General features: G+C 39.8%; 1 protein-coding gene across 3 annotated transcripts in view; it reads right to left on the bottom strand.

Annotated features, from left to right (window-relative positions):
- Positions 1-25805, bottom strand: part of exoc4 (exocyst complex component 4) — a 131402-nt gene that overhangs the window by 77448 nt on the left and 28149 nt on the right. For 2 of the 3 annotated variants that reach the window (XR_014531301.1, XM_083527948.1), the window contains exons 8-9: positions 15673-15818; positions 13514-13602 (exon numbers count right to left, since the gene is read on the bottom strand). Coding sequence is in view for 1 of the 3 variants with exons in the window: in XM_083527948.1 (XP_083384074.1) it covers positions 13514-13602; positions 15673-15818 (235 nt within the window). In the remaining 2 variants the exon portion in view is untranslated. Of the gene's footprint in view, positions 1-12544; positions 12672-12718; positions 13603-15672; positions 15819-25805 lie in introns of those variants that run through there. The other variant, XR_014531302.1, reaches the window with a different exon arrangement.

Raw genomic sequence — 25805 nt, 5'->3', positions numbered from 1 at the left:
AGGGGGTCACGATACAGTATGTTGCGATACTGTAAGCAAGGAGATATATTGGGATGGTTGTTATTTTAGGATAGATTTTAGGAAAACTGTCATTAGGAACACACCGTTATATACAAACGCATTTACCCAGAACGCAGTGGGATCTGCATCTTTACTTAATTACTTACATCTAAAATGACACTTTCAACCCTGATTCCTTGAACCTACCCAAAAAACTGAAACCTGTGCCAGTCTTACGTGAATCCCACCTCAGTGGCATCAAGATTTCAGCAATACATGAACACAATTAGCATCATTGTACCGAACATAGTCATTTTACCAAATGATTTCTTTTAAAAACTTATGCACATAATCGCGATAACGAAACAACTGCAATGAATATTGTATACATTGTTCTTTTAACATCAATATTGCGTTTTTGAGAATCGGTACAGTATCGTTAAAGGAAAAACGTTATAAAATATCGCGATGTATCAATGTTTTCTTAGAGACTCCTAGTATAAACTACAGCCATACTTTTAGTTTTTTGGTCTGTACTTATATACACTATATTTCCAAAAGTATTGGGACACCTGGTCATAAGTGCGGTATGTGATTTTTAAGTGTCGCATTCCACATTTAGTCTCAATTTGCTCTTCAAATTCCATCCACTCTTCTGGGAAGATTTTGTTGTGTGTTTATGGATATTTGTGTTCATCAGCCACAAGGGTGTTATGAAAGACAGGTACTGATGTAGGTAAGGAGACCTGGGGTGCAGTCAGCGTTCACATTCACCCTAAAGGTGTTCAGTAGGGATGAGATCAGAGCTCTATAGCAGCAAGATCTTCCTCTCCGAAGCATGTAAACCAGATCTTCAAGGAGCTCACTTTGTGCACAGGGGCATCTCCATGCTGGAACAGGTTTTGGTTTCCAAGTACAAATAAATGGCAAATTCTATTAAAGCGCATCTAAAGACAATTTTGCGCCTCTGGATTTGTGGTAAGAGTTTGGAAAAGAACCACATATAGCAGGAAAGGTCAGGTGTCCCAATACTTTCGGCAATATAGTAATGATCTGTGGAATCAATCCTGAAAACATCCCATCCCAAAACAAAAACCAGGAATAATCCAGCTCCCATTCATATATGATTTCAGGTACAACCTAAAAACACCGCACACACAACCTAAAACACACATACTCACACACACACTACAAGGCCTCCAGACTCCCCCCCTCCCAGCATCTCCAGTGTGATGAACAACAGAGCTGGCACTTAAAAGGAAAAAGGCAATTTAGTGCATTCAGGCAACACACTCCACAACCCACGAGCAGCTGCCAAGTCTTCTCAGCGCAGCATAAAGGTCAACAGGTGTGCACACACAAAACAGAGAGTGTGAGAGAGAAGTGTGTGTGTGTGTGTGTGTGTGTGTGCAGTCAGTGCTTTTTGGGCAGAAATCCACAGCTCTAATAAGACCAGGCCAACTCAATAATTCATGGAGTCCCCACCGTCTGGTTCCAATTCCGCTGCTGTGTCTTCATGTATGATTGGCTCCTAATGAGCTACGTCTATTATTCAAATTAATTGGAAGGGATAACGTCCCAGACGAAGCCAGCAGACAGCCAGGGCCAAAGAGGGAACAGGTTGACAATCGCCGTCCACAGTGATAAATAAATAAATACAAATTAATATGTAAATGAAGCCGATCGAGGTGAATGAATTATTGAGCGCGCTGCGCCGGACGACGGATGTGACGGAAAACCTAGCGCACAAATCGTTTCATCATCACAGCACCGTGAACACAAAACACCTTTCATACTCGTCATTGTGCTCTACTAGACTACGGATAAATAAAATGATCTATGATTTATTCATTCATACATACAGGTATTATTTTTTTTGCTTGTTTTTTTAAATCAACAAACTATATGAACGAAAGCGTTTTTGAACATGGAATCGCAACGATTCAAACTGAAGAGCTGCTTTACATGGTTTGGAGAGGAAGATCTCGAGTTAGGGGGCTCTGATCTCATCCCTATTGAACACCTTCGGGATGAATGTGAACGCTGACTGCACCCTGGCCTAAGAACATCCTTGTTGCTGATCAGCACAAACGTCCACAAGCACGCTCTAAAGTCTAGTGGAACATCTTCCCAGAGGAACGGAGGGAATTACAACTGCTCGAAAAGCTCATACCGTAAACTTTCTACGCAATTACACATTTGGTCGCCTGCCAATGGAATAAAATCGGTACGTGCTTTCTGAACATCCCATTCCACTTCATTCCAAAGGTGTTCAATTGGGTTGAGACCAATCAAGATCTTCCCCTCAAACACATGTGAAGCATATCTTCACAGAGCTGGCTTTATGCACAGGTACATTGTCATTGGGTCTCCTAGATCTAGTGAAGGAGGAATTTCATGCTCCCGCATTCGGAGACGTCCTAAAAGACTGTGTGCCTCCACCTTTGTTGTAAATGTAATGGTGAGAATCACACATGGCTGGAAAAGTGAGGTGCCCCAATACTTCTGTCTATGAAATGTTTGAACGTAGACAACGTGAGGGGACACGTTTTCATGTGCTTTTATTATATCCCATGGAAAAGTAAGAACGCTATCTACCTTCTACATACGTTTCTTCAACCAACAGTTTGTAGGACGGGTTGCTATCAAACAGCTGTTCATCTAAAAACTAACAATGAGGTGAAGTTCAGACAATTTTCTACTCGCCAATATTTTAAAATATGTAAATATTTTACCCCGTGTCTGTTTTCACTCCTATGATTACTGTCTCACAGCACACCTCCGTTTGACTCGTTTCACAAAGCTTAATAAAAGCCTCCGTTCCCAATCAAACACTTATTCCACTAAACGCTTCTTTTTCTAATCAGCAATGGGCAGTTAAACTGCTCTCAACAGCCCTCTGATTTGGTAGACTGTGTGTGTGTGTGTGTGTGTGTGTGTGAAGGTGGTCCATCTATCACTCACCCACCCGGCCACTAGCGTCCTCCTCTCCCTCCAATCTTACTCCCTCCATCTCGCCCCTCCAATCACCCCAACACAGATTAAAGGTAAACATGCCTGTGACAGCTGCAATGACAGCCTCGCTGCTGATTAAAATTAGCACAGGTTGGGAAAACACACACACACACACACACACACACACACACACACACACACACACACACACACACACACACACACGAATCCCTTTTCTTCAGTACTTGATTAGGTGTGTGCCCTCTGTCAAATAACAGCAAAGATAACCCAACCTCCTATTTACATAGAAAACACCACAAAGGATTGAACAAACTACTTCCTTTTATACTGTGAAAACAAAAAAAAAAAGGAGGGTTATTATTGCAATTTATTGGCAACCCGCAATAAAAAAAAATGAGCAAAAATGTGTGTGTACATATATACAATAATTCAATTCATTACAACATATCCGGTCATATAAAAATTTACACATATATACACACACTATATCGCCAAAAGTATTGGCACACCCGCCCTTTCCTGCTATATCTGGTTCTTTTCCAAACTGTTACCACAAATCTGGAGGCGCTCGATTGTGCATTTAGATGCGCTTTAACAGAATTTTGCGTTCACTTGAACTTGAAAACACAAACCTGTTCCAGCATGGTGATGAGCTCCTTGAAGATCTGGTTTACATGCTTTGGAGAGGAAGATCTTGCTGCTATAGAGCTCTGATCTCATCCCTACTGAACACCTTTGGGATGAATGTGAACGCTGACTGCACCCCAGGTCTCCTCACCTACATCAGTACCTGTCTTTCATAACACCCTTGTGGCTGATGATCACAAATATCCATAAGTCTAGTGGAACATCTTCCCAGAAGAGTGGAGGGAATTAGAAGAGCAAATTCATGACTATAAAAATTGTAGATTCACACTGAAGGCATCAAAACTGTGAATTAACACATGTGGAATTATATATGGAATTATATACATAACAAAAAAGTGTGAAACAACTGAAAAATGTCATATTCTAGGTTCTTCAAAGTAGCCACCTTTTGCTTTGATTACTGCTTTGCACACTCTTGGCATTCTCTTGATGAGCTTCAAGAGGTAGTCACCTGAAATGGTCTTCCAACAGTCTTGAAGGAGTTCCCCGAGAGATGCTTGGCACTTGTTGGCCCTCTTGCCTTCACTCTGCGGTCCAGCTCACCCCTAAACCATCTCGATTGGGTTCAGGTCCGGTGACTGTGGAGGCCAGGTCATCTGGTGCAGCACCCCATCACTCTCCTTCTTGGTCAAATAGCCCTTGATGGCTTCAGTGTGAATCTACAATTTTCATAGTCATGAAAATAAAGAAAACTCTTTGAATGAGAAGGTGTGTCCAAACTTTTGGTCTGTACTGTGTATTATATATATATATATATTCAAATAAAAGAATTGTGCCTGTTGGCTCTGAAATTCTTCTGAGGACCAAGATATTTGGATTCGGGCATAGGCAGAGCTTTTTGACCAAGAGAATGAGTAGAAAAACTCGCCCAGATGTTTTCCAGATGAGATTGAAAATGCTTATTTGGTTTTCCCACTGGATTCAACTAAAGAAGTTAAAAAGTGGAAAAACGACGTTCGACTCTGGGGCTGAAAATCCTCCTTGTGAAAATTCCTTCGTTTCTTCGGAAACATAGCGGAATTAAAATGGTACAGAAAACTTTCCAAAGAGTGTGCAGAAATCGCAAAAACCCCCCACAAAAGGACAAACCCATGGAACCAGGGTTCAGTAAACGATGAGATCCTGAGGTCCCTGAAAGTGCAGGTTATAATAGTGGTTGAAAAGAAAACGTTGCCATTTCTGCAATTCAATTGCTCTTTTTCAATATGACCCGTTTCCGACGTTGCCAGATATGATACGCAAGGGATAATCCACAATTTCGTGGGATAGGAATTGTTGATGGTAACATCGTCTCACTCTGGAGGTAAGTTTAATGGTTACAGGTGCTTATAAAGCAGCACATTCAATTCATTCATATCAACACTGATTATATGTTCTGCTTGTTCAATGCTTGGAACTGGAATCTTCTTTCCAGCCAATCAGAAGCCGGTATTGACAGACAGACCATGGTTTACTAATTAATCGTTGTATCCAGTAAACAAACACCATTTCTCTTACAATAGCACATAGCGATCATAATCCTTTACTGTATGTATTAAACAAATCAATGTATCAATTTAATTGCCTCAAAGCAGCTTTACAGAAATAAATCGAATGAATAGAAAATATGAATCTATATATTAGTCCTTATATGTTCACAGGCATCGACTCAGAACTCATAACCTGTCTGTGTTTGACAAGACGCTTGTGATCGTCCGTGAGGAACGTCCGAGCGAGCCGCTCACCGTCTGGCCGTAACGATCGCGATGCCGCGAGGGTGCTGAATAAAAAAGCACTTTTATATTTGTTTAGATTTTATTTAAAAAAATTATAAAAACGCACTTGAAATGAAGTGTTTAAATGTTTTTTTTTTCCACTTGTAATTGCATTAGCAGGCAGCCAGGGGTCACCATAAACTACAAACTGCTCCTTTAAAAAATTTAAATAAAAATTGTCCAGACTGATCAATCATTAAATCCGAGGTTGTGAAAGCAGGTGATGGTGGGAATATAAACGCTTTCCCATATGTCTATGTCATATATCTGATGCGAGTTCCCCGGGTTACGAACGTCCATACAGTGGAAATACAGTGAGCGATTGTGAAGAGGATGTTTTCCTCAATGTGTGTGTGTCGTTTGTGAGAGTGTGTTGTTTAAGAGAGGGCACAATTATCAAAGTCAATCAGCAGCCATTGTATCCTGAGAAATCTTCACACGCGTCTCGGCCACACCTCCTGCTCGAGGTAAACTGGTGACCTTTTCTTCTTTTATCGTCTTCCGGGCTCGTCGTTGGCCGCCGAAAAAAAAAAAAAAAAACGCCTTGATTGTGTGTCATTTATGCCAACAATTACCGTGTAACAATGCTTTCTGTCCCGCTTCTCCTCTCTGTTTCTCTTTCTCTCAGAAAGGCTTGATTGCACACTGTCTCTCGCCTTCATCAACAGAGAAAGAGAGAGAGAAAGAGAAAGGGGGAGGCTGAGAAACATCAATGCGTCAATCCCGAGGCCAACTGTTGGGAGATGTGGATCAATCAAATCGCAAACAAAAGGTAGAATATGAGCGAGAGAGAGAGAGAGAGAGAGAGAAGAAGAAGAACGAGTTTAAGGCCTCGCTGCAGGAGCTCCAGTGGTACAGAGTTTTACGGAGAAGCAAAAGACCGTAATAAAACACAAACAAAGCTGATATTTTCAATCTGATTAACTCTTAAATAAAGAACAGATTGCGCCCGATGGCACACGGGTTTAAGAGCCAACAATGCACTTTCTCTTCTCCTACAATAATCTCCATCTGTGAGCCAAAAAACATCCCCATCAGAAAAACAGGCAGAGGTGGAATGATTGTAAGACGAGTAACAGATGAATCTACCCTTCCGTCTAGAAAATCTAGCTGGTCCACCTTTGTATCAGAACCAGCATCGACTTCTTTAGCAATTTGAGCTTCAGTAACCAGAGCTGCAGTTTCTGCCCTGGTCGTCTAGACGGTCACAATTTGTCAAATCCTTACGTCCTGCTTCCAACGCGTCAAATTTGAGGACAAAAATGTCTACTGCCTAATGTATCTTTTCCGTCTTGCCATTTCCGTTAACGTTACTGACCCACTATTCAATAAATATTGATGAAGGAAAAAAACGAGGGAGAAAACGGAGACAGGGAACGAGCGAAATCAGGCCTGGTGATGAGGACGAGTCTCTGAAGAGAATAAACGTCCGTACGTTTTATTTATTTATTTTTTTTTAAACTCCACACGGCCGTTTAATTCTCATGCGATTATTGACTTTTCTGCAGACAAAGTTCAATTTAATTTCAGGCACCAATTATTTATATAATAAATCATAATAGTGAGGTTAGCGCAAGTCAGGTATCGATCGACTCGTTCCCTGTTTTGTTTTTTGTTTTTTTGCGTGCACGATGTGAAAATGATCGGGTGCACTGGTATAAGAGCACACACCAGCTACTGTGTGCTTCTTTTCTATAGTCTGTAGGGAAGGACCGGAGTATTGGCATTGTGTAGTGCTCGGAAATCAGATATTTATTACGTGGAGAGAACTCGACCGCCTAAAGCGGATCGATGTTCGCAATAAAAACACGGCCCTGGTACGAAACGCGATGAAAAAAAAAAAGAAGGAAAAACAATCGGTTAAATCGGATTTTGCCGATCCGTCGGCGTGTCCATCGTTTTTTTTTCACCCAGCGACCCGACGTTCGAGAACGGCTAAACGTTTGTGCGTTTCTATTACTATGAAATAAAGTCTGATGACAGCTACTCCCCGTGCGATCCCTTAATCTACCTCTCTTACATCTTACACCACACACACACACACACACACACACACACACACACACACACACACACACACACACACACACACACACACACACACACACACACACACACACACACACACACACACACACACACACACACACCTTTCCACCGGTGAGACACTTTTCCATTTGCACCTCTCCTGCTCCATTGTGCTTCACGAGACTGACGGAAAACATCGCTTGCTCTCCCGCGGTCCGTTCTCTCGACCCTGCCGAAACACAATTTCCCTTCTCTCCAGGGAACGGAGCTATTATGCATAAACGAGATTGTTAATACAGAGCTCTGGCTCTGGCTTTGTCGTGTTTAACGCTCTCTCTGGCCTGAAGCTTAGCGGTATAGGTAGTTTTTACGGTCCTACGATGACAACAGAGGTACGATCGTCAGAAATATTTTTTCCAGGCGAACGTAGAAGCGTATACGCGGTACGAAAACGTTGGGGCGATGCCAGGAAGAGGCGAGATGCCTTCCTCTCGCCAGAGGTCAGCAGAGTTTAGTTGTCTCGCTGTTAGAGCTCGTATTCTTTTCCTACGTTTTTGTTGTTTTTGCCAAATTTTAGTTCGTCTTTTTTTTTTTTTTTTTTTTTAATCGCCGTCGTCAGGCGGTGAAACGGAGCGCACTGATTAGTCTCATCGGCTGCAAGTGTGCTTATTACCACTCGTTTCACTTGGCTCCGCCCTCCACTCGCAAACGTGATTTGTCAAATCGCAATACATCCATCGTAAGTCGGGGCCTTCTGTACCTGTATACACTGGTTCTCTATATACCTCTTTATTACGGAGGTTGTAGCTCAGTCGTTAAGGCTCTGGGTTACTGATCGGAAGGTCGGAGGTTTAAGCCCAAGTATCGCCAAGCTTCCACTCTTGGGGCCCCTGAGCAAGGCCCTTAACCCTCTGTGCTTCAGGGGTGCTGCATCATGGCTGAGGCTGCATGCTGACCACCAGCTTCTTAACATCTCTGTGATATGTGAAGGAAGAATTTCACTGTGCTGTAATGTACATAATACAAGTTTATATATATATATATACACATACATATACATATATATACACACACACAGCGGTGCTCAATTCTGATTGGTTTTTATTTGTATTTTTTTTTATATTAATACATCTAATTAATTAATTTGAGGGGTAAGAGCCTTGCTCAAGGAGCTTAGTGTTGTTGGGATTTGAACTCATGAACTTCCGTTTTATATATATATATATATATATATATATATATGTTTCTATGTGGGTGAGCAACCTTTGGGAAAAGATTCAAAACAAAAGTGTTTCTAGGAGCGTTTTCAGTCGGTAATTTATGCGGATTAGTGGATTAGTGTAGACGTAGCCTAAAACCCTGAGCTAAAGCCTGAACTTTGCTTTTTCTGACAACTCTGTCCCTCTAACTGGTCTCTGAGCTTTCTATGGCTAATCAGCCTGGATCTGGAACAGGTACAGATGCCTCACTGGCTCAGTTTTAGAAAACATAAAAATGGCTGAATTACAGGGTTTTTTTGTTCTTGTTTTTTTAATACAGTAGGTTTGGGGCGTCGTTAAGCACCGGTTAGTGAATGAAAGGTGGAACAGTGAAAAATGGGTGCCAAGAATTTCACTGTACTGCTGTGAAGTACATAAAAAAAAAAAAAAATCCATATACAACAGCGCTGCTGAATTCTGATTGGCCCGTTCTCTTTCAGCTGTATACCCCCCTTATGATGTCATTATTACATATGAGTAGCGTGGAGGCTCCACGCCGTCCTTTCGGCGCTCCCTTCTTCTCGTCAGCTTTGTACGGAGAAGTGAAACGAGACCGCCATCTCATTCTCCATTATCCTGCGTGCTTCAAACGTCGAGTGCCACGTCTGGAGAATGGTGCAGGATAAGGAGGGAGAGGAATAGAAATGCAGATGTGCCCACATGTTGAGCCGTAATGAAGCCCTCGGATGGAAGTTGCGGATTAATTGAACTGTATAAGTCATGCTCGAGCTGAGGAGGCTGTAATTAAGCTTCAGAGGCTCGTGTGTGTTTTTATAATAACTACCACAGCGGTGCCTTCACACAGTCCCGGGGGGGAAGAGAGAGAAACCAAGAGAGAGAAGAATAGGGGGGAAAAAAAGAAGTATGATATGACACATACACCATTTTGCCCACACAGGAACTGATTAAAATTTTCATTATTCATGATGTTGATCTCAGGACGTGTAGATTTTACTCCATCACATTGGAGATGAAGCACAAAATACAACATATTCGATTGCAATGTATAACAAAGGCACGGTTCTACCACCTGCCATGTATGTGAGAAATAACACACGACAGACCCTGCGGTTACAGACCCCAGAATAATGTCATACAGCATGGCAAGGATCAGAGCATATATCAGCAGGACGTGAAGTTATTTCACTATGAGGATCTGACAAAAAGACACGTTGCTTTATCAGTTTAACGCTGACCGGTTTCCTTTTGTGTAGCGACGTTTCAAAAGAGCCGGAAAGTAAATATACGCGGGTCGAAACGTCTCGCGTTCAAAAGTCTAAACTGATGATGATCGCAAAAAATAATAATAATAAAATAATACATTTGATTTGAGGTGTTAATGATGCTTCAATCTTTCCCAGAAAGGGCGAGAACTTATGCTCTACATATGCTTTTACGCCATTTATTTAGACGCCCTTATCCAGAGCGACGTACAATAATCTCACCACTGAGCAGTTGAGGGGCCAGAGCCTTGCTCAAGGGCCCATCATCTTGTTGGGATTTGAACTCATGACCTGATCCAGAGTCCAAACATTTGATTACTGAGCTATGACTTTCCTTTGTAAAAGACAACTCTGTCCCTTTATCTGGTCTCTAAGCTTTTTTGGGCCTGAATATGGAACATAAAAAAAAAAAATAAAGGGCACAAAAGCCTCATAATAAAGTGGCTGAATTACAAAGTTTTGGATTTGAGCACCGGGTAGTGAATGAAAGGTAGAGCAGGGAGGAAGTGAGCAGGAAGGATCATACACCCGTGTTGGATTTTTATAAGTGAGAGAACTCTCACTTATAAAAATCTATGCTTTGTTAAACAGAAGAAGAGATGAAAGGCTTGAGAGACGAGAGCTGAGAGAGAGAGAGAGAGAGAGAGAGAGAGAGAGAGAGACGGACACGGAGCTGTGGATCCGCGAGCGTTCCGAAATACAAAAACGCAGATGCTTCCCGGTTTCCTCTTTCCCAGGAACCTTCAAACAAACACGTAGATCTTTTACAGTATTTCCCAAAGTCCTCGGTTCGGTCGGTTATAATAATACATTGCGGTTGAATAAAAAAAAAAAACAGCCGGAAAACGTCGCTTGGATAAAACGCACACGAGGTTATTCAGCGTGCTCGAGGTTCTTCTACTGTGGGCTTAATTAAAGCCTGTGGGTGGGAAGAAAAAAAAAAACGTTTCTCCGCCCGGTCTCGAGTCCTACTTCTAATCTCTGGTCTTCAGAAACCCTTGAATGGTTCTCGTGACGGCGGGACGAAAACAATGACATTTTTTTTCCTGCGTTACATCTTTTCCTTATAGCGCTCGCTAAACTTATTTCGCTTTTTAAATGATTTCGGTCCTTCAATCTTCTTTCCCGCTATTCACCACTCAGACTGAGGGGCCCCGACGCTCGCTTTTGTGACGGCCTAAATGAAACGGGGGAAATCTCATCTCCTCTTTATAATGCTTCCAACCGCTCAACCGTACAAATAGTTCTTTTTTTTTTTATCTTCTGTTTCATAAAAAAAATAATAATAAAATTCAACTTTTGTTGTTTTGTATTAATCGTTGCATTCCGCTCGTGCGCACGTTTTCGTGACATCGGCGATCTTACGAAATACGATGAAAAGGGCGGCAGGTGAGAGAGAGATTACCGAACCGCTCTGTAGAGGGACGAACCTCTGGAATACTTTGCCGTGCTGCGTTCGCTCGTTAGGCTCGTTAGGTACAGAGCTACAAAACGGTGCTGTTCAATTGAAATCCTCGAATCTGACTGGTCGGAAGTTGATCTGCACGGTCCTGCGGCGACATCGCAAATCGCAGGAGAAGGAAAAATGGGTGTAGTTAAAAAAACGGTGAGGTTCTTCGTCTTTGGTTTTATGGACAAAGTCTCCAGAGTTGAGGCTTTTTAACCAGGGGGCGGGTCTAGAAAATTCATTCTGGGGTGGCATGAGAATTACAAAGAGGCACACATTTATATTGGTCTATAAAAATTAAATAAACACTGAGTGTGACTGAATTTATCTGAAGCTGATATGTGGATTGGAAAGACATACAGTACAGACCAAAAGTTTGGACACACCTTCTCATTCAAAGAGTTTTCTTTATTTTCATGACTATGAAAATTGTAGAGTCACACTGAAGGCATCAAGGGCTATTTGACCAAGAAGGAGAGTGATGGGGTGCTGCGCCAGATGACCTGGCCTCCACAGTCACCGGACCTGAACCCAATCGAGATGGTTTAGGGGTGAGCTGGACCGCAGAGTGAAGGCAAAAGGGCCAACAAGTGCCAAGCATCTCTCGGGGAACTCCTTCAAGACTGTTGGAAGACCATTTCAGGTGACTACCTCTTGAAGCTCATCAAGAGAATGCCAAGAGTGTGCAAAGCAGTAATCAAAGCAAAAGGTGGCTACTTTGAAGAACCTAGAATATGACATTTTTCAGTTGTTTCACACTTTTTTGTTATGTATATAATTCCATATATAATTCCACATGTGTTCATTCATAGTTTTGATGCCTTCAGTGTGACTCTACAATTTTCATAGTCATAAAAATAAAGAAAACTCTTTGAATGAGAAGGTGTGTCCAAACTACTGGTCTGTTCTGTATATGAAATAAGTTGGCATGGTACATTAAACTTGTGTTCCTCGAGTTCTATTCAAAACTTTTTTGTTTAAGTCTATGCCAAGTTTAATTTACTATAAAAGGCAAACAATGTAAATTATATGTAGATACAAATATAAAAAAATATCTTACAAATACATACGCCATATTTAAATCAGAATATCGACGGACACTGGAAAAATCTTTTTATTTTTTGGTCACGTGACATCACTTGTCAAAAGTTCGACAATCCTGAAAACGCAAACGAGTGAACAATATACTTTTGAAAATTGCGTGTTTTTTTTTTTTTTGTTGGTTTTTTTGCTTCGAATAGTAAAAAGAGCCGGATCGAGTTATTTATTCACTAAAACGAAGCAGTTCGTAATATTATATATATATATAAAAAATTTAATTTAATTGAAAAGGAACCTGATTGCATTTGTTTTATACGTTGGGGACACCAGTTCTGGGGTGGCGATGCTTTTTCCTAGGGTGCCACAGTGCGGTAGATCTGCCCCTGTTTGTAAGAGTCAGAGGTGAAAGGAAAGGTGCTGACGCACTTCGTGGATGTTTCCAACGACTATAAATGAAGACATAAAAAAAATAGAAAAAAGTTTGACATTCCTAAATAAAATAAAAAGTATTTATTTGCTGCGAAGCGTCTGTCTTTCACTTTCTCGAGTTTCTTTTTTTTCCCCCAACACCTCTCTCGCTCATCAATTCGCACAGCTTGTGACTGTGGAATTGGGTGCGGGGAGAAAGAGAGAGAGAGAGAGAGAGAGAGAGAGAGAGAGAGAGAGAGAGAGAGAGAGAGAGGAAGAAGAAGAAGGAAAAAAAAAAAGGCACAAGCACTACTGTCAAGCACCACTGATTGAAACTGCAAGGTCATGCTGACATGTGTGAGAGAGAGAGAGAGAGAGAGAGAGAGAGAGAGAGAGAGAGAGAAAGAGAGAGAGAGAGAGAGAGAGAGAGAGAGAGAGAGATGAGAAGTGAAGACACTCTCTGGGGTGTCTGTCTCACCCTTGCGTATGTGTGCAACGACAAAAAGGGAATGTGTCAAAAAAAGAAACAGCAGGAGTACAAGAGACATGCAGTTCAGAAACATTTCAGAGGGCAGATTTTTCACCTTGAGGATTTGAGTTTTTATATCCTCCTCTCTATCACCTTTCTGCCCCGCCCAGACCTACCCCACCTCATCCTACCCCACCTCATCCTACTCTACCTTCCGTCATTCGTTCTTCACCTTCGATCAATCCCTCCGTGGTCCTTACCTTGTAGCTCTCCGCTCTTGCTGTAAAGCTCTCGACGCTGTTCTCGCAGGTACGCGCTCATGCTAATGGCGTGGGAGGAAGACTCGAACCTGGAGAAAAAAAAAAAAAAACATTCGGGTGTGAATGCAAAAGTTTGTGCGCCCCTCTTTTGAAGTCGGGCTGAAAAGACGTGTGAATTTGTAGCGAGCAATCAATGTGTAATCATTTAATTCATTCTTATTCAGTAAGCACTTTATCCTGGTTAGGAGTCACTGGGCCGAGACTACACACATACACTTCACATGGGCAAAAGTATTGGGAAACCCGACTTTTGCGGTTCTTCCCCAAAACGAACTCAAAATTGGAGGCACACAATTGTATCGGGCGTCTTTGAACGCAGGAGCATGACATCTTTCCTTCACTTGAATCAGAAAACCCAAACCTGCTCCAGCATGACAATGCCCCTGTGCACAAAGAGAAGATGGGTTGGAAGTGTGTGGAAGAGCTTGAGTGACCTGCGATACAGCTGTGACCTCATCCCTATTGAACAGCAGAACTACCTGAATTTTCTAACACCCTTGTGGCTGAACAAACACAAACCTCTACAGAAATCTAGAGGAACATCTTCCCAGATGAGTGGAGGTTTTTATAACAGCAAATGGGAACTAAATAAGGAATGGAACGTTAAAAATGCACAGTTAGATGTCTATATATATATATATATATATATATATATATATATATATATATATATATATATATATATAAAACTTATCTTTTCAAATGTAATTCACTGCAACTTTACTACTTTCAAATGCTTGTTTTTAATGTTTGTATATTTAATTTATGCATGAATAATTTTTTTTTTATACAAAATGTAATTTAATTATATATTCTAGATGCTTATATTTTCACAACTGAATGAAATGTCTTTTTTTAAACAAACAAACATTGTCAAAACAATGTTGTATTAAATTTTATTTAGATTTTTATACATAAATTAGGGTTTTATAGTTTTTTAAAGGTATAATAAGCAAAACATCTAATAATTTTTTTTTGTTTTATATTTATATATATATATATACACACACACACACACACACACACACACACATACACCCTATATTTCCAAAAGTATTGGGACACCTGGTCATAAGTACGGTATGTGATTTTTAAGCATCACATTCCACATTTAGTCCCAATTTGCTCTTCTAATTCCCTTCACTCTTCTGGGAAGATGTTCCACTAGATTTTGTAGTGTGTTTATGGATATTTGAGTTTATCAGCCACAAGAGTGTTATAAAAGACAGGTACTGATGTAGGTGAGGAGACCTGGGGTGCAGTCAGCGTTCACATTCACCCCAAAGGTGTTCAGTAGGGATGAGATCAGAGCTCTACAGCAGGAGATCTTCCTTTTCAAAGCATGTAAACCAGATCTTCAAGGAGCTCACAGGGGCATCTCCAACACAGGTTTGTTTCCAAGTTCAAATGAACGCAAAATTCTATTACAGCGCATCTAAAGACGTCCTGTACAATTGTGTGCCTCCAGATTTGTGGTAATAGTTTGGGGGAAAAACCACATAGCAGGAAAGGTCTGTATTTAAACACTGGGATTTTCAACTTTAGGTTTGTTCTTTTAAAACTTTCTAATTACTCATAAAAACTGAAGTTCAAACCTGGTTTAATTAGCATGCGTTCATTTATTACAGCCATTAGACTTCATTATCAGATCCTAATAGAGCTTGTAAATGTGGGAGCAAAATCTTAAACTTTTGCTCCAGTTGTTTTAATCAACATAAATGTATAAAATAAATGAATTGTAACAAAGAAAAAAAAAAAAAAAAGCTTCTATGGGAATGTTCATGGCTAGGTTTATTTATACAAAAATAAATAAATAAATATGATTAGGATTAATTTTTTTCTAAAAACCTTAATATTAAATATCTGACAGGATGAACATTTTGGGGAATTTTCTCCTGATAATAAAATGTTAGTTTTGAGTTTTCTATCTGGCAAAAATGTTTTTTTCCCCAACATCAAGATTTATTTCATGTAATTTGGTGTTTCAGCACGGATCCCATTCTGATCCCGTTTATTTTTGGCGTATGCTCAAATAATTTTTAACATTGCATAGCAATAAAAAGATCGTTATGCAGGAGTATGTGAACTTGTGGGCTTACTTGAAGAGGGACTGTTTCGGTCTAACTGGTTTCTTCTTGGCAAAAAAAGCTCCGAAGTCTCCGCCGGTGCTCGCGTAGGAGAGCTGGGCCGAGGGTTCGGTTGCGCTTCGCGTGTTCTTTACATCCAGGTAGTCCATCAGGAGCACCTGCCAGAAAATACAGACATGAATTAAAAGAACATGATGAATTCAGGATCAAGCATTAGCGAGTTTGTGCGAAGGTCGACGGATTGGTTATTACCGATAACGAAAGCTAGGTTGGGTCATACTTGCCGATAACCAACCATTTTTTAAATGGATACTGGATAAAAAAAAAACAGTACTGATTCATTAAAATGTGCTGAAGGAAATAATTATGTATATAGTAATTAATGAATTTAATTATATTATTAATAAATTATAAATATCTAGCGTCTCTCCGTGCAGCACGCCGCCTCACGTAGAAACAAATCAGTGATTCGCCTCTAGAGGCCACTCTCGTAATGACAGCGGACCTTCTCGCGGCTCCAGCAACAGACGCAACCGGAAAAACTATCGGCATGCTTTTTCGGCGATAGCCGACAGTTCCAGCAATCAACTACCGGTACAGATTAATCCGCAAAACCGATAAATGACCTCTAGTGCAGAATCTTAAATAATTCCACGAGTCTTATTAGATTGATGTTCATGGCCTGAATCGGTCGAATGAAGTACGACTAAATGAAGAAACTTAAAAAACGGCAGTAAAAAAAAAAAAAAAAAAAAAAAAAAAAAAAAGCCTCCGACATTCGAAGGAGAAAAATAATTCCATGTTTTTCAAAGTGCTCCATTATTTCAAAGTGCTCCATTATTTGGTGGTCTAAATGATGGAACCATTTTTGTAACCTCGCTCACAGGGGAAAAGGATGACAAGGCACATGGAAATACATCTGACTTTTAATGGCATGATTAACCTGAAAAAAACTGGGGGCTCATCCACATCCATCAAGCATCACATGAAGCTAAGACAGCTCTATTTGGGCCGAAGCGCGAACTCGCTAGTTACAGCGAAGCTAGTGTATTAATTACTAATGACCATCTGATTCACTGACAGTCTGAGCTGAGTATGTAACTCTCCCCCCATTCCCGACTTAATTAAATGCCAACTGCTGCCTGATGAAGGGGCTTCATCCAACTTAAATTACATTACGCTGGATCTTGCAGGAAATTAGGTACTCAGTGCGACCGAAGTAGACGAGAAGAGGAAATGCTGGATAGAGGAAGAAAAGTCCAAAGGGGTCAATCAACAGAAGCGTCAGACAATAGAACTTTCTCAACCAGAGAAACTGCAGTCAATAAGGTTATTTCCTGAGCCAAACAAGAACTGAAGGAATCACCATACAATGTTTTTTTCTCCCCCCCCCCAGTATATTGACCCATGAGCTCTCTCCTTCAACCAGGTTCAAGATTTTCAATATCATATCCTTGGGCCATCATTAGCATTCAAACAGTTTATTTTTTTTTTTTTTTATAAAATTAGACAAACAGATTGTTGTAAAGAGACACAGACACAAAGGTTATAATTCCTATATTGTATTTACCGCATCTATCTTCCAACCAGTACCTCCAACTGTGAAGTTTTTATCCCAAAGTCACCTTTACTGAAGGTAAAATAGTGGTGGACGTTATTAAAGACCGTGTCCTGCTGAGAACAGTGCGAGCCAAGTGTAGGACGCTACGGAAGAGTCTGTGCGCACCAAAGCTCTTCCTTTTAAAGAAAGAACAAAACATTTCATTCATCTTCAGCATCCTCGGAGGTGGTCGAAGGTCACTGCAGATCCAGAAACCTGGACCTTGGACGTAAGGCAAGAAAGCAGCGAGGACTGAAATCTGAAAAAGTTGATATATCCATGTCTGTTATATACTGATTATATTAAACTAAAATCGATTTCTCGGATATAAAAGATTTTTAAACATGACTTGACTTCACAAAAAAAGAGGCATAAATATTTCATTAATGTAAACAAACATACAAAAACAAACCACTACATAAATAAGATATCAACCAGTTGTTAGATATCCAACAAACATACATATATATATATACATACATATACATACAGTGAGGAAAATAAGTATTTGAACACCCTGCGATTTTGCAAGTTCTCCCAATTAGAAATCATGGAGGGGTCTGAAATTGTCATCGTAGGTGCATGTCCACTGTGAGAGACATAATCTAAAAAAAAAAATCCAGAAATCACAATGTATGAATTTTTAAACTATTTATTTGTATGATACAGCTGCAAATAAGTGTTTGAACACCTGAAAAAGTCAATGTTAATATTTGGTACAGTAGCCTTTGTTTGCAATTACAGAGGTCAAACGTTTCCTGTAGTTTTTCACCAGGTTTGCACACACTGCAGGAGGGATTTTGGCCCACTCCTCCACACAGATCTTCTCTAGATCAGTCAGGTTTCTGGCCTGTTGCTGAGAAACACGAAAGTTTGAGCTCCCTCCAAAGATTCTCTATTGGGTTTAGGTCTGGAGACTGGCTAGGCCACGCCAGAACCTTGATATGCTTCTTACAGAGCCACTCCTTGGTTATCCTGGCTGTGTGCTTCGGGTCATTGTCATGTTGGAAGATCCAGCCTCAACCCATATATTATATATATATATATATATATATATATATATATATATATATATATATATATATAATTATAATTATATATATAAATATATATTATATATATTATATATATATATATATATATATATATATATATATATATATATATATATATATATATACACACCAAAATATAAAATAAAAACGACGAGACGCGTAAAACTCAAGTAGTCAAGTAGCTTTAATAGTCATTTCAACCGTATATATCTGACGCAGTGCACAGTGAAATGAGACGACGTTTCTCCAGAACCCTGGTGCTACATGAAAGCAGCGTAGAGCAACATCACACAACGTAGAGCTACAAAACAGGACACAGAGCTCAGGACTAAAGTGAGTTGTGCAAACGGACAAGACAAGACATTGTGGGACGAATACTATAGAGAACTTTAACAGAAGACCATAAACAAAAGTTGTAAACAAAACACAATGTTGTGCAAAAGCAGTATAATATAAATCGAATATGAAGACATGGATGTGAACGAATTGAGTTTGTGTTTGAGTCCAGGTTGTACAGTTCAGTAACACACAGTCGAGTGAGTGAGTGTGTGTGTGTGTGTGTGTGTGTGTGTGTGTGTGTGTGTGTGTGTGTGTGTGTGTGTTATGTACAGTTCAGAACCACTTTCCTGATGGTAGTAAATAAAGAGTGTGTGGTCGTCCACAATGCTGTTGGATTTACGGATGCAGCGTGTGGTGTAAATGTAAATAGTGTATAAGGAGGAATTCGACTTTTACTGTCATTATATTCAAAAAGGGGATTGGAACAAAAGAGAAAAACATTCCAGTCGAGTTTTTAGAATGACAGACTATATGAACAAAAACATCCATAAGATTAGTCCCAATTTGCTCTTCTAATAAGCTCCACTCTTTATAGGAAGATGTTCCACTAGATTGTATGGAGATTTGTGCTCATTCTGCCACAAGAGTGTTAGTAAAGTCAGGTAGTAATGTGAGGTAAAGAGGCCTGGGGGTGCAGTCAGCGTTCACATTCATCGTGTTTATTAGTTCGGGTAAAAGCGGAGCTCTAAAGCAGGAGATCTTTCACTCCGACCCATGTCAAGCATATCTTCATGGAGCTGGTTTTGTGCACAGGAGCATTGTCGTGCAAGTGAGGTGGAAATGTAATACTGGCACAACTAAAAAACATCCTGTACATTTCTTTGCCTCTGTAGGAACAGTTGAGGAAGAATCACGTATGACTGGAAAGTCATTTGATCCCATATGCTATGGATCTATACAGTCTATAGAAATATTTCTTCACAACTTCAACTGTGCCGTACATTTCGTTTAGCAAAAACAAATGATTTTGACTTTTTTTCCAGCTTGGTGTGAACCCAATTACTGTGCTCTTGTTTTAGCGTTTGTTCTTCATCGTCGTTTTAATAACGGTTCCGCATGAACTAAATCACTATTCGGCTTGACCTCGCGGCTTTAAAAGCACAGGTGTGGCACGACTCCTTTCTGTTTATCTGGTGTTCTTTTAAATAAAAGGAGGGGGGAAAAAAATGATGCAGCACTAGTTAAAAAAGACCAATTAATTAGGACGTAATTGAGAATCAGAACCTCTCAGCTATTTAATAAAACCTCGATAAAAAGCTCAGATTGACCTTTCTGCTAAAGGGTGGGAGAAGAAAATCACTGCTTTCACCATGAGAAATCCCACCATATGTTCGAGGGTCGTTTTTCAACATTTATTAATGTTCGGAGGGTTTTTTTGTACGGTAGGAAAAGTGAGAGATTCCAGCAAATGCTTTTATAACCAGACACAACTAATAGACTGAATCCCAAAGGACACACCCACATATTTTGGGGGGCGGGGAATATAATCGCAGGTTTCCTTTCACAAATTCATTTTCAAAATGTGGATTGATTGCACAATTCTTATTTGCCCAAATATTTCGCATTGGGTTTATCCATCTAAGGATTTGTTTTTCTAATATTCCTTTTGTTCCACATTTAAGAGAAGAATTGCATATTTGGATGTGCAGGAGAACTTGAAAATAGGGGATTTGTTCTGTTAATGAAGCCAGAACAATATGGATTTTCAACTATGTTCTTAATCCAAAAACTTAAAACTAACAGAGGTTTGATTCCTGAAACAGGAAGTAGCAAAGCAAGTTTAAAACCACTTACATTACTTGGTATGTAGTGCTGAGACTGGATAACGTCCTTCACACCGAAGTTCAGTGGAAAGATGCACCAGACCACCACTTTCAAGAGTTCCAACAAATCAGATATCTTCTCGACCACTCAGAAGCGCTAAAACAGCTTTCAAGTGTAAGTTCACCCTAAAGGGTCCCAGGTGTGTACAAACCTTGTGGGATTGGGTATGAACGTCCTCGTCGCTGTACGCTTAGCGTTTACCTCAATTACACCCAAGCTGCAGGTCTGTACAGCCAGGCAAAGGTTAATTAAAACAAGCCCCCCCCCCAAAAAAAAAGTCTCGGCAGTTTGTCACGAAAGAGGCGTCCTTAATGTAATGAGTGCAGAAAAGCAGCCCTCTTCCAGTCTATTAGCCAACAAATCAGGATAATTAAATCAGAGCAAAGCGCTGAAGGAGTTTCAGGTGTGTACATGCACTCTGAACGTCAAGCACCAATAAAGTGCATTAAGAAATTAAAGAAAATGATGAGGCTTCTTTCCTCACACTTTACCCAATCCAGAGTGAAAAGCCAATCAAATTTGCTTCCAATTCGTCCTTGAAGGCAGCATTTTTACTTAAAAATAAAAATTATGTAGTTGTGACTGAGATCACATTTTGTTTCTATTTCCCTGAAATTGAGAAAAATTATAGAAAAAAAAGAAATAAATAGCAGCAATGCTGCAGGTCAAAATCTCTGTTAAACATTTATAGGAATCCTGCAAAAACAACAGTCTCCAGTGTCAGTGCTTCGCTTCTGTCAGAGGTAAAAACTACGTTTCAAACTGTTGTCAAATTTTCATTTTTCTAAGTTTTCTTATGCTGCACCAGATATTTTTGCATTATTAAATTCAGAGTAGAAGCTGGTGAGGGAGTGACAGTTAGAGGCTTTAACGATAATTCAAAACAAGATCCTTAAGATGAATACTTACACTTTATGAAATAAGTCCAAGGTTTGAGTTGCCATTCAGTAATAAATAAGAGTTGTGTTGTTCGTGGTAAGTTGCTGTGGACTATGAGCAGAAGAAACACTTCTAATGGAAGAGTATCAGAACACATATCTCGCATTATTTTCCAATGGTGGACGAAGTACACAAAACATGTGGTTGAGTAAAACAGTAAAGATGCACTGAGTAAAATATCAGTCCAGTAAAAGTGTCCCTTTAAACTATCACTTGAGTAAAAGTACAAAAGTTTTTGCCTTTAAATGTACTAAAGTACTACGACTATTGCTATAATGTTCAACTCAAATAATGTAAAAAGACTCGAATGTGACTTAACACACTGATCTATTAATAGAATGATATTAATTAATCAAACACTGATTTATTTCTAATAAAGTATCATGAGCCCAAAACCTTCTTTTCAACTATTTCAATAAAATCGCACAAATGAAGTCATGTGTGTTGTGGCGAGTTCGAATCTGGAGATTCTTCATCATTTATTCCTCTCTAAATATTCTGCTTGATGTTGAACTGATGCTGAACTGTATGTTGGTGATCAGTAGATACACCAAGCGCAGATCAGAACACGTTCTTAAAAGAGCGATCCTCATAAAAAAAGGGAACGACTGATTTCGCAAAATGTAGTTAAGTAAAAAGTCAGATATTTGAATTTGAAATGTAGTGACGGTAAAGTAAAAGTCTCCCAAAATGGAAAATACTTCAGCAAAGTACAGATACATTTACTTCCGTATTGTCCACCACACCCTGATACTGTGTTTTCACTTTTATTATTCACCATAATGCTTCCAGCAGTCCTACATACTCGAGTACTGTTTAGTCGTATGTTTCAGCAAAAACGATACACAAGCTTAATAAAAAATTACAGAATGTGTCAAGGACATTACATTACATTGAGAAACAAAAATTTCCTTCTATTCAATTCTTCCTCAGAAATACTTCTACTAGGGCTGAAACAGCAAAGAAATAATACGCCGTCTGATTGTGGACTCTGGACGGCCTTTAAGTTGCATCATGTGCAGCAATAAAAGACCTTGATGTGATTATTGATTTTTAGACTGGAGGTCATGTAGACAACATTACAAGAGCAAGAGTTTTTTGTTTTTTTTTCATCTCAGAAATCATTGCTAAGCTCAAAAACAGTATCCAAAGATCTGCTCAAGGGTTCAGGTTCCCATGTCGGTTAGTTTATTGTCTTAGGCTAATATCTTGCTGAATGTTGATGAATGCTCAAGACGGTGTATAAACAAACTTTGTTTTCACAATATCCTACAGTATAATCTGAAGAGTCTTGCTTCACATTATCCAAACAATATTCTTGTCTATTATGATTCTGCACATCCATTTAGTCCAAAAAGGTACAGGCTCTTGATTAGTACCTAGAACAGTTATCACTATAGAAGAACTTTCTCTCAACCTCAACAATGATGTAAACTATTGTGAATAGATATGGTGATCCCTGATTTCTGTAAAGCTGCTTTGTTAAAAATTCCCACTGTTAAAAGCAATATACGCATAAATCTGATTCGATTTTTTTCTATTTAATCAATACTTTAACTATATAGTATCTCACAAAAGTGAGTGCACCCCCTCACATTTAAGAATCTTCTTAGTATTTAGAGTAGTCAATGTGCAGCTTGTATAGTAGTACAGATTTCCTGTCCTCTGAAAATAACTCAACATACAGCCATTATTGTCTAAATATCTGGCAACCAAAGTGAGTATACCCTAGGTTAACATGTCAAAACTGTGCCCAAAGTGTCAATATGTTGTGTGAGCACCATCGTTATCTATCACTGCCTTAATCTTACTGGGCATGGAATTCACCAGAGCGGCACAGGTTGTTGCTGGGATCCAGCATAATGACATCACGGAGCTGCTGGATGCTAAACACATGGCGAAAGACATCTGGAGACATACTTGGCCACTCCTTCCTTCTAGGACGACGGCCTGCAAACTGACTGGTTGCAGTGTCTGAGCACTGACAAGCAGACCTTCCACTTCTGCAACTTCTAAAGCAATGCTGCAGCACTCAGGCGTCTGTTTTTTGAAGCAAATTTCTGCACCTGACACACAACACGAGGACTGGACTTCTTTGATGGAAAACCTCTTGTCTTGGAAACCTTTGTATGACCCTGGCCACTGTACTGTAACTCAGTTTCATGGTGTTACTTCTTATAGCCTTGGCATCTTTGTGGAGAGCAACAATTCTAATTCTCTAATCCTTCGCCATGAGGTGCCATGTTAAAAATCCAGTACAATAGACAATCCAAACAATAAATCTGTACTAAGTTTAATTTCTATGGTATTGTCCTTTGAGAAGATTGTGGAAATGTGAGGGGTGCTAGATTTGCACTTAATTGATTTATTGTTGTATTGTCTTGAGCAAGTTGATATTTTATATATTATTATTCTTTGCCGCTTTGCCTTTCTTATTATGCTGTCACAGCGCCAGCATACAACCTCTCACATTGTGAGAACCTTTTTAAACTGTAGAAGAGCACACTGAATCATCTGTTCTCTCTGTGCCAAACTATAAATGTACAACTGCTAGCTGATTTGATGATCTTGACACAGAGCTCCTGCACTTGTGACTCACCTTCAAGTGATGTGCAAAGTCCCACATGGGCACCTCAAGATTATGCCCAAGTCTTACACTTGCTTCGGTAGAAAAGTCTCACCTTGACATAGCAGGTACATTTACATTTCTGCAATCTGACAGACGCCATTATCCAGAGCGACTTACAATTGTCACTTATACAACTGAGGACATGGGGGTTAAGGGCCTTGCTAAAGGACTTAGCACTCGCAGTGTGGCTATGCTAGGATTTAAACTCATGACCTTCTGATCAGAAGTTCAACATCTTAACCACCGAGTTACCAGGTGCAAATCTTAAAAGACTCCCCCTTTGGTCATCCAAGGACACTTACTCACAATCTGCTCACACCACACACCCTTTTAACACATTATGATTACAGTGTTTGTAGTCATCTACACCTGTAGACTGCAATCATTCGTACATTCCCGGGGGTCACCCTGAAGGGGATCGATTCCCTTTAAAGCCTCAAGGTTTCTCATTCATGTCATTTCAAAGTGGTTTTCCATGCCGCATTAACCTCCGGCTTGCTCATCAGTGATCCGAGGCTAGATGCTTTGTGAAAGTGTCTCTCGCTAAAAAGCACTATACAAACAAAACCGAATTCAATTGAATTAATTATTGGCGACAAATGATATTTTTGCACGGTTACAAAATATTACATGCAGGAACAGTTGGGCTTTTTACTTCAGTGTTTTCCTCAGCGATTAACGGTGACATTTACAAAAGATGATCATCATGAGCTACAACTAAGCTGTACTATCAAAGGCAACATAGCATGCTGCTATAATTACAACATCCAGCTGACATAAACCTGCAGGCTTTAATGCAATTAATTAATCATCAAAACAACTTTTAAAAACGAGGAACAAAAACTGAACCACTTAACAACAGTCAACAGCAAAACTACTGGCACCCCTCAAGATTCATTTATGCAATGCTGCAGGCACTGTTTTCCAGAGCGACTTGCATGCGACGTATTTCACGGTTAACGGCCCGGTCCGAGGACCCAACATTGGGTGTGGTGGAAACTGAACCCACGGCCTTCCAGTCAGAAGTTCAGCATATTAACCACTGAGATACCACTTCTCTAAGATTCCCTAATCTTCCATAAGTGTGTGAAACTGTTACATTACAGACTGATTTAACCGTTCCAGAATCTTTTATTGTTATTTCAACCAAAAATATCAGACAAATATGTTTCCAAATACGTGTTTCCCTAAGACCAAACAGAGCTACGTAACATAGCACAGAGATTAGAAATAAAAGGAAATTGTCCTAACCATAAAGTGCATCGTGTGCAACTAGGTGAAATCATACAAATTATGTAGCAGTAGATTTATAATTAAAGAATGGGCATAGCGCTTTTATCCCAGCTTCTAAAACAGATTCTAACACCATGTCATTTATTATTTACATCTCCAGTTAAGGGCCTTGCTCAAGGGCCCAGCAGTGAAAGCTTGTTGGTGCTGGGTTTTGAACATCTGATCGGAAGTCCAATGTTTTCTTGGTTCCATGTTTATGACGACCTCTAAGTAATGAAAGATAATTCCTTAGTTTACCAAATTACAAAATCATTGCCATATTATTATTAGATTTCTTTCATTTCTGTGGAGAGTCAACACTTCTAGCATTAAAGGTTTATGTTTGGATGGCACGCTACCTCACCAAGTCCTTATAATCCTGCACCGAATAAATCCATGTAAATCGCTCCCATCTGTTGCGCAATATTGTAGCCTTAATTATTCGGGGGGTTTTTTTTTCTTCGTACATTTCGCAGTAGAGCCATTT

Source organism: Silurus aristotelis, assembly GCF_946808225.1.
Source record: "Silurus aristotelis genome assembly, chromosome: 24".
Taxonomy (NCBI): domain Eukaryota; kingdom Metazoa; phylum Chordata; class Actinopteri; order Siluriformes; family Siluridae; genus Silurus; species Silurus aristotelis.
Note: the sequence above shows the minus strand (reverse complement) of the source record. Positions and strands in the feature narration are given on the sequence as shown.